The sequence below is a fragment of the Helicoverpa zea genome, chromosome 28 (genome assembly GCF_022581195.2).
Source record: "Helicoverpa zea isolate HzStark_Cry1AcR chromosome 28, ilHelZeax1.1, whole genome shotgun sequence".
Taxonomy (NCBI): domain Eukaryota; kingdom Metazoa; phylum Arthropoda; class Insecta; order Lepidoptera; family Noctuidae; genus Helicoverpa; species Helicoverpa zea.
This window is the reverse complement of record NC_061479.1, coordinates 6,247,586-6,258,083: the sequence shown is the minus strand read 5'-3', so window position 1 is coordinate 6,258,083 and position 10,498 is coordinate 6,247,586. Positions and strand designations below refer to the sequence as shown.

At 47.4% G+C, this 10,498-nt stretch overlaps 1 protein-coding gene across 1 annotated transcript in view; it reads right to left on the bottom strand.

Moving 5' to 3' along the window:
- Positions 1–558: 558 nt before the first annotated feature.
- The window catches only part of LOC124643707 (DENN domain-containing protein 2B-like), an 81,394-nt gene continuing 71,454 nt past the window's right edge, over positions 559–10,498 (bottom strand). The window contains exons 9-11 of the mRNA XM_047182748.1: positions 6,458–6,641; positions 5,282–5,560; positions 559–4,663 (exon numbers count right to left, since the gene is read on the bottom strand). Of these exons, the coding sequence (XP_047038704.1) occupies positions 4,343–4,663; positions 5,282–5,560; positions 6,458–6,641 (784 nt within the window). The 3' untranslated portion in view covers positions 559–4,342. The remainder of the gene's footprint in view (positions 4,664–5,281; positions 5,561–6,457; positions 6,642–10,498) is intronic.

Genomic DNA, 10,498 nt, shown 5'->3' with positions numbered 1-10,498 from the left:
TTGTGAGGTCTACTCTCTATCCTTTGTTTGTTTCAGCAGGTTTTCAGCACTATTATAAGTATTTTATAGTCGATTTCTCGTGTAACTGAATTATAATAGTGGGTAGTATGCATGCATACAGATAAAAAAAATTGACATGAACCGACTACTCCTAAATTATTCTGTTACAGGGTAGAATCACTTTTTTCATAAATAGTTAAGAAAAGGGTAACAGCAGTTTATTTAAGCCGTACGCTGCCATCTATCGGTAACGTATAAAACAAGGACACAATGTAATTTAAAGTTCTTTCTAAGTAGTTCTGCTACTCCACAATAGATGGCGCTTTCATATTTGGCCACACACTGTCATCTATTGATATTATTCAAGCAACTATTGACAGGGAAGTTTGACGTTCTTTCTTAATAGTCCGGCTACTCCCCAATAGGTGGCGTTTTCTATTTATTTTATGCGAATCTATTGTACTTTCTTGAAGAACAGTGTTCACCTGCCTCACAATTTCTACTGTTTTCGTTCACAGAATAAATATAAAGTAGGGTGTATAAAATAAAAATACCAAATAAAATCAGTATTATACAGTTTATTGCTAAAAATAACAAAGTTATATTTTAAATAATAATAAAAAAAAAACAAATACACGCTTAAATAACGATATCAAGGCACATTTTAACTTAAAAAAACTATGATTATTATCATACTTCATTGCTTGATGTCATTTCCAGGGTTTTTAAAAGTAAAAAAAAGTTAAAATCACATGAACTGAGAACATAAAACACATATCAAATAATTTTACCGTCTGAGGTTATGACTATGTGTTACAATATTTTTTCCTATTTTTTAGCATACATTTTGAAACATTTACTTTAAATCTTTACCTAAAAAAATGAACCTTTGTCAAAAAAATGACGTTGAAATTAGGTCTGTTTTGCAGCCACACTTTTTTTTAGACAAGTGTTCAACAGATGTTTAAGTTTTTGTAGTAAGGCTGTTATTGTTCAAACTATATTTTAACTAAGTGGTTTAGTAAATTTTTGGATTTTTTTTTACACACAAATAAATGGCAAAATATTTGTGATGAATAGACTCAAAAGTTTAGACATTAAAACCAGAATTAAGAATGTAAAGATTCTAAGAATTCAAAAATGAGTAATATATTGTTTTACTGTATAGAAAATAGTTTTAGATAATTATCCATCTATTTACTTGATAAAATAAAACTTTTTATTTTAGATATTAGTTTTGAGAAAAAATGGCTAGCTTACTATTACAGTAGGAAAAGTTATAATAAACCACTGGTCTGATTTCTTAGCAATAAAAAAACCTATTTACAAAGTATTAAAAAAACAGTCGAGAATAAAAATAATTTAGACTTCAATACAATAGTTTAAAGGAATGTAATGACAACACATGGTTTTTTTATTTATATTATAACGCATATAATTTCTAATGAGATATTTATTTCATTGCGAATTACAGACAAGTAAAATCACAAAGTTTAAGTAGTGTTCTACAATAATGTCAGTGACTGGTTCACATTCCGGCAACCTGGTCATAGCCTGTCCCCATATTCACTTCCCAGCGCCCTATTTATTAACTTGGCGACCTATTCCGATCCCGGTGACTTATTCAGACCCGTGACGCCCCGATTTTTTCAATTGAAACAGGACGACTTTGCCAACTTTGGTTCTAATATTTTAGGAAATTTTCAGTGTATATGATACACAGGCAGTGTGGAAAAAGAGAGACTTGATTTCAAAATGTAAAATGAATTGAAATAAATAGATTAGTTTGGAGTTTTTATTTAATTATAAAGCCTATATTAGTAGACAATAGGTTCAAAATAACTTATACTGTCTGAATGATGACTATACTACGAGTAACTTCTCTAGTTTCTGAAATCTAAGATTTTTTTTATTGAAAATACACAAATTCAGTTATTTTAATGGGCATACACGAGATTATTTTTTATTAAAAAAATGAAGTGCATGTAATAATACAAACTATGTAAGATTTTTTGTTTATTTTTACTAAAACAAAATCTAAAATAACGACAATAACTTATTTATAAGTTTATTTACAAAATTATTAACTGGGTTTTATCCTATAGAATGTTATGTATTTTGATATAGAGTTAAGATCTTTTAGAGATTTTAAAAGAGTGATATTTTTTTTTTCAAAAAGCTTTCTAAGTATTTTTTTACTTTGTGTATCTATTTTTTCATGTTTTTATAGCTCTCGCAAAACTCAATGGCGTTTTGCAACTAAATTCATGACACTTTTTCATACATTTAACGTCCAAAACTTTGACGAGAACTATACCAGATTTAACTATAAGCTTTTTAGGTAATTTAAATTAAAATTAAGCTGCGATTGCCGCGACTATAAACGTATATATCCTTTTCAAATTTCACTTAAATCAGTTCAGCCGAAATATCACAAAACTTTTACATTCTCATATCATAATAATTAGTTATTTAAAACTATTTATAATGCAGGTATATACATAGCCTTTTCGTATACAATTTAAGTTAAGTAATATTTACAGTTTTTTTTTTAACTTAAATAATATGAGATTACATAGTAACTACTTAATATTAAGATTATTATAAAATATAATCATATTATAGTCGTAGGAGGAAAACAACGCTAACTAATATGATAAAAAGAAAACATTTTTCGTTTGTACCCTAAAGGCTTCGAAACTACTGATTAGCACAAATTCTTTCACTGTTGGAAAGCCACTCTCTTCTCGAGTAACATAGGCTATATTTTATCCCGGTACGGGCAGTAGTTCCCACGGGACGCGGTCGAAACCGAGGGAAAACGGCTAGTATATAATACTACGGGTACAAACACATGTATTTCTTCTTCATTATATTAGTATAGATGAAAATATATCACTGAGATTGTAAAAAACTTTCATACAACTATAATATGACTGTATTTTTGTATAGGGTGGGGAATTAAAATAACCTAAAACACTGGGTTTTAACATTAACAGAAACATAGTAACTTAATGAAATAATAAATAGTGAATTCGTTTTTTTTTTTCAATATCACTCATAGACATTTTTTTTATGTTTCTATGGTATTTTTTAATATGTATTATTTTGGTTCTAGTTCACCGACAACATAAACGTCAGTTTTCTTAAAAAAAAAACTGTCTTCTATGAAGTTACATTTTCATACAGTTATTTTAAGTAAAACTGACGTTTAGGTTGTCGGTGAAAATGGGCCTTCACCAAATAACTTTGCAATTCTGAATTTAGCTGGTTTCTTCATAATTTTTGACTGGATCTAACCGCTTGTATGCCGCTGATTATAGAACAATAGAAAATCAATTGTGTCTTGTGTATATCTGCGCACCGGCATACAACGGGTGTAATATGTAAGGTCTGGGACGCTCAGTCTATAAAATGCTAACTCCCACTTTTGGGATTCAAGGCTCTTGTTAGAGTTAGCTAAACAAATGAATGTAAAAGCCACTGTTATTAACGGATAGATGACATACTACCAGAAATGCATTTCTAAAATTGAACATAAATGCACCAATAATAAGATAATGGATAGATACGTTATAGAAATCCACTGTTTAACCAAACATTATGAGATGGCTTACGTGTTAAAAGTTACACTTACAATACACGTTTCCCTGAATAACATTAAGTGCATCTATAAATGAACATTTTGCAACATTAAATTATTGTTTTATTAACAATAACACTAAAAGAGAGATCTTGTTACGTCGCCTCTTGTCAGTCACACTCATAATTACATAGTTATTTAGTTTTGATTTCGAGTAACAAATACCGAAGCAACTCCATAACTAATTATATCTCATGCTATTTTAGACTTTCAACTCCTGAACGTCATTTTGACGTCACATTGACGTAAAACTATACTCGACCAGTCTTAATTTTGACGTCAAAATCTGGCCAAATGACGACGATGTCTGGTTCACACTAATCTGACGTTCCTTTTCCGTCAATGTGACGCTAGTCAGTCAATGACGGTTTGAACTTAATAAATTGGTTCAAAGTGGATCAAAATTAAGAATCAATTAACAATTGAACAGTAGAATCCACTTTAAATGCTTTATTTTTAATTAGTGTTGTCATGAAAACATTATCCATCGATTTAATGAATTCTACTTTCTATATTTGTGTTCTTAAAATCTCACCACCGTCATCAATCAACTCTAACCCCAAAAACCAAATTAACGTCAAACGTCATCACGAGTCAGAGACCAAACGTCATTACCAGTCAGAGACCAAACGTCAATAAGGATCAAACGTCATTACCAGTCGACGACCAAACGTCATTTTCAACCAAAACCATTCCAATTTACGCAACAAGATCCCTCAACTTACTCTTTAAATACCTAACCTTCTTATTAACAGCATTTTTATAATTATTTTTAGAGCTATCGACATTTCGGTTAGCAGTCTTACTTCTACTACGTACCCTTTCTTCGAATAATTCGTAGAAGTTGGGTAGAGGTGTGTCGACCAGTTCCGGTGGTGATTGTGGCGTTTCCGGTGATTGGTGATGGTGATAGCTGGCGGCCATGTTTTGTATGAAATGTGTGAACATTGCTGTTTCTGTAAACCATTCGAGGAAGTATTGGTTCTGTTTTGATGACGCGTTTTTGATGAAGGCTTCTTTCTGTAATTGAGAAAAAATTGGATGAATTATTGGAAAATAATATTAAAAAATGTGTATTAATTGCAACCGTTTAGAGATGGCACTTAGTAGAAGTTATTTAATTTATTTACAGAATTTACAAACTAAATAATAATTGCTATTTTAATCTAAATAATTTTTGCTATTGCAAAATTCAAGGAGGTTTTTACAATTTATGTATTTTTTTATAATCCTACTAATATTAGATATCAACCCGAAAGTATGCATATTTGTTCCACTTTTACGCTTTGATTAAACTTTTTTTAAATGAGACTTTGCAATAATGTAGCTTATATAACATATACCGTCTTACCACAAAAACTTTTAAACGTCAGTTTAAGACTTGTCTAAAAAAATGTTAAATTATGACGTTGACATATGGTTCATTTTGCAGCCAAAATTTTTTTAGACAAGTGTAAAACAGGGGTTAAAGTTTTTGTAGTAAGGCCAATAGGTTAATATTGTATAATTATATTATTTGTAGAATTTTTAGCCATGTGCGGAAAGAAACGGCTACTGGACGCAGATGTAACCCCATGGAACAACTAGTACATCTATAATATACTAGGTAACAAATTAAATAAAAAAATATGTACTCACATCAAAAAGCACACCCCCCTTTCCCAATTCCCCATCCTTCACTTCCCCCACGGTGAAAAACTTCCAGAAGTCCCCCAGAATATCGACAAAGAACCTCAGAAAAGCTTCAGAGATCATCACATTCCTGGTCTTCGTGTCTTCAGACCTGTCTTTGTTCTTGCTGGTTTCCATTTGAAGAGCATTCTTCAGGGTTTTGTAGCAGGAAGTGGGGAGTATTGTGGACTCGTCTCCTTGGTAGAAGAGGACCTTTGAGGGGTGGGTCAGGTCTATTAGCATGCCCTGGAAAGATGAAAGTAATGTGTTATTAAACGTTATAAACTAATGAAGTAATTTGGGTAGCCTTTTTACATAATTAAATAATAAATTTGCCTTTTCCCAACTGTGTTGGGGTCGGCTTCCAGTATAACTGTATGTAGCTGAGTACCAGTGTGCCACAAGGAGCGACTGCGTTTTTGAACTCGTCAACCCGATACTCCTAGGTAAGACTGGCTGTCAAAATTGCTGGCTTCTGACTACCAGTAACGATTGCCAAAGATGTTCAAATAACAGCCGGGAGCCACCAACTTAACGTGCCTTCCGAAACACGGAGGAACTCGTCATGACAATGACATAGATGAGAACCATCGTCGATCTTGTCAGCCAATACTTAATCTGAAAGACTATTTCTGACTCACAAAGATGTTGGTAGAAGGATATACAAGCTGTTGATTTGCATCCGTGCCATAGTCAAGGACGTAATTATACTAATGATTCTCAACCCAAATCAACAAAAAAATCGGCAGGAAAATTTTTGATTTTAATTTTTTTTCGGAAATCCGTCAATGTTATCTAGCCGTATTTAAACTTGGCGCGTGTGTTACTGGCCTTAAAACCGTGCTGCGCCCTCACACAAACCCAAACACAAAGCATACGCAACGATTATTCATTAATTTCATTCATAAAATTGGATTACTTCTGAAATGCTACGACATTACAATGACAAAAAAAGCCGTGCGTATATAGCTAAATTTCCCGTCTACTGTAATTACAATCGATTATTTACGTATGTTATGTCCTCCTCCTGACGTATGGCACAAATGCAAATCAACACCTTGTATAGGCATAAAATGATGAAGGTCACCCATCCAACGTACAACCTGGGCTTCGGCAGCTGGATCTGCAGTCAGTAATACTAACCTCTTCCTCCCCTCTGGGCTGGTGTGGCGGCTCGTGGGGCGGGTGCAGCATGCCCGCGAGGATGGGTAGCGGGGCGTCTAGTACTTCTCGTTGTATCTCTCGTGGTATCATGGAGATGAGAGGTTGTTGCCACACGAAGGGGTACAAAGAACTTTGGAGAGCTTCTACGCATGATGATACTGATCTGTAAAAGACATACATGAAAATTAAAGATGATTTTTCTACAATACATGATCCAACCCGGGGCCCACTAAGTCTAGTTCAAATTCAAAATTCTTTGACTGCAAAACGGCACTTTTTGAATGTCAAAAATTTACGAAAGACAGCTCCCAAAACGGTCTGCCCTTCACCACTTCCTATGTGTTTTGCCGGGAAGAAGTTGCGCAACTGTTCCGGCTTCGACGTGACAACGGACCCGGGGCGGCCAACGTGACCGCATCAGCTCCGAGCGGCGGAGAGTGGCCTCTGCCGAGCGACACTCGCGCGCGAACAGAGACCACGCCACAGCAGCGAGCGGCGGAGAGGGGCGACCGACGCCAGCGCGCGAGCCTCGGCCTGTGCCGAGCGACACTCGCGCGCACGAACAGAGACCACGCCACAGCAGCGAGCGGCGGAGAGGGGCGACCGACGCCAGCGCGCGAGCCTCGGCCTGTGCCGAGCGACACTCGCGCGCACGAACAGAGACCACGCCACAGCAGCGAGCGGCGGAGAGGGGCGACCGACGCCAGCGCGCGAGCCTCGGCCTGTGCCGAGCGACACTCGCGCGCACGAACAGAGACCACGCCACAGCAGCGAGCGGCGGAGAGGGGCGACCGACGCCAGCGCGCGAGCCTCGGCCTGTGCCGAGCGACACTCGCGCGCACGAACAGAGACCACGCCACAGCAGCGAGCGGCGGAGAGGGGCGACCGACGCCAGCGCGCGAGCCTCGGCCTGTGCCGAGCGACACTCGCGCGCACGAACAGAGACCACGCCACAGCAGCGAGCGGCGGAGAGGGGCGACCGACGCCAGCGCGCGAGCCTCGGCCTGTGCCGAGCGACACTCGCGCGCACGAACAGAGACCACGCCACAGCAGCGAGCGGCGGAGAGGGGCGACCGACGCCAGCGCGCGAGCCTCGGCCTGTGCCGAGCGACACTCGCGCGCACGAACAGAGACCACGCCACAGCAGCGAGCGGCGGAGAGGGGCGACCGACGCCAGCGCGCGAGCCTCGGCCTGTGCCGAGCGACACTCGCGCGCACGAACAGAGACCACGCCACAGCAGCGAGCGGCGGAGAGGGGCGACCGACGCCAGCGCGCGAGCCTCGGCCTGTGCCGAGCGACACTCGCGCGCACGAACAGAGACCACGCCACAGCAGCGAGCGGCGGAGAGGGGCGACCGACGCCAGCGCGCGAGCCTCGGCCTGTGCCGAGCGACACTCGCGCGCACGAACAGAGACCACGCCACAGCAGCGAGCGGCGGAGAGGGGCGACCGACGCCAGCGCGCGAGCCTCGGCCTGTGCCGAGCGACACTCGCGCGCACGAACAGAGACCACGCCACAGCAGCGAGCGGCGGAGAGGGGCGACCGACGCCAGCGCGCGAGCCTCGGCCTGTGCCGAGCGACACTCGCGCGCACGAACAGAGACCACGCCACAGCAGCGAGCGGCGGAGAGGGGCGACCGACGCCAGCGCGCGAGCCTCGGCCTGTGCCGAGCGACACTCGCGCGCACGAACAGAGACCACGCCACAGCAGCGAGCGGCGGAGAGGGGCGACCGACGCCAGCGCGCGAGCCTCGGCCTGTGCCGAGCGACACTCGCGCGCACGAACAGAGACCACGCCACAGCAGCGAGCGGCGGAGAGGGGCGACCGACGCCAGCGCGCGAGCCTCGGCCTGTGCCGAGCGACACTCGCGCGCACGAACAGAGACCACGCCACAGCAGCGAGCGGCGGAGAGGGGCGACCGACGCCAGCGCGCGAGCCTCGGCCTGTGCCGAGCGACACTCGCGCGCACGAACAGAGACCACGCCACAGCAGCGAGCGGCGGAGAGGGGCGACCGACGCCAGCGCGCGAGCCTCGGCCTGTGCCGAGCGACACTCGCGCGCACGAACAGAGACCACGCCACAGCAGCGAGCGGCGGAGAGGGGCGACCGACGCCAGCGCGCGAGCCTCGGCCTGTGCCGAGCGACACTCGCGCGCACGAACAGAGACCACGCCACAGCAGCGAGCGGCGGAGAGGGGCGACCGACGCCAGCGCGCGAGCCTCGGCCTGTGCCGAGCGACACTCGCGCGCACGAACAGAGACCACGCCACAGCAGCGAGCGGCGGAGAGGGGCGACCGACGCCAGCGCGCGAGCCTCGGCCTGTGCCGAGCGACACTCGCGCGCACGAACAGAGACCACGCCACAGCAGCGAGCGGCGGAGAGGGGCGACCGACGCCAGCGCGCGAGCCTCGGCCTGTGCCGAGCGACACTCGCGCGCACGAACAGAGACCACGCCACAGCAGCGAGCGGCGGAGAGGGGCGACCGACGCCAGCGCGCGAGCCTCGGCCTGTGCCGAGCGACACTCGCGCGCACGAACAGAGACCACGCCACAGCAGCGAGCGGCGGAGAGGGGCGACCGACGCCAGCGCGCGAGCCTCGGCCTGTGCCGAGCGACACTCGCGCGCACGAACAGAGACCACGCCACAGCAGCGAGCGGCGGAGAGGGGCGACCGACGCCAGCGCGCGAGCCTCGGCCTGTGCCGAGCGACACTCGCGCGCACGAACAGAGACCACGCCACAGCAGCGAGCGGCGGAGAGGGGCGACCGACGCCAGCGCGCGAGCCTCGGCCTGTGCCGAGCGACACTCGCGCGCACGAACAGAGACCACGCCACAGCAGCGAGCGGCGGAGAGGGGCGACCGACGCCAGCGCGCGAGCCTCGGCCTGTGCCGAGCGACACTCGCGCGCACGAACAGAGACCACGCCACAGCAGCGAGCGGCGGAGAGGGGCGACCGACGCCAGCGCGCGAGCCTCGGCCTGTGCCGAGCGACACTCGCGCGCACGAACAGAGACCACGCCACAGCAGCGAGCGGCGGAGAGGGGCGACCGACGCCAGCGCGCGAGCCTCGGCCTGTGCCGAGCGACACTCGCGCGCACGAACAGAGACCACGCCACAGCAGCGAGCGGCGGAGAGGGGCGACCGACGCCAGCGCGCGAGCCTCGGCCTGTGCCGAGCGACACTCGCGCGCACGAACAGAGACCACGCCACAGCAGCGAGCGGCGGAGAGGGGCGACCGACGCCAGCGCGCGAGCCTCGGCCTGTGCCGAGCGACACTCGCGCGCACGAACAGAGACCACGCCACAGCAGCGAGCGGCGGAGAGGGGCGACCGACGCCAGCGCGCGAGCCTCGGCCTGTGCCGAGCGACACTCGCGCGCACGAACAGAGACCACGCCACAGCAGCGAGCGGCGGAGAGGGGCGACCGACGCCAGCGCGCGAGCCTCGGCCTGTGCCGAGCGACACTCGCGCGCACGAACAGAGACCACGCCACAGCAGCGAGCGGCGGAGAGGGGCGACCGACGCCAGCGCGCGAGCCTCGGCCTGTGCCGAGCGACACTCGCGCGCACGAACAGAGACCACGCCACAGCAGCGAGCGGCGGAGAGGGGCGACCGACGCCAGCGCGCGAGCCTCGGCCTGTGCCGAGCGACACTCGCGCGCACGAACAGAGACCACGCCACAGCAGCGAGCGGCGGAGAGGGGCGACCGACGCCAGCGCGCGAGCCTCGGCCTGTGCCGAGCGACACTCGCGCGCACGAACAGAGACCACGCCACAGCAGCGAGCGGCGGAGAGGGGCGACCGACGCCAGCGCGCGAGCCTCGGCCTGTGCCGAGCGACACTCGCGCGCACGAACAGAGACCACGCCACAGCAGCGAGCGGCGGAGAGGGGCGACCGACGCCAGCGCGCGAGCCTCGGCCTGTGCCGAGCGACACTCGCGCGCACGAACAGAGACCACGCCACAGCAGCGAGCGGCGGAGAGGGGCGACCGACGCCAGCGCGCGAGCCTCGGCCTGTGCCG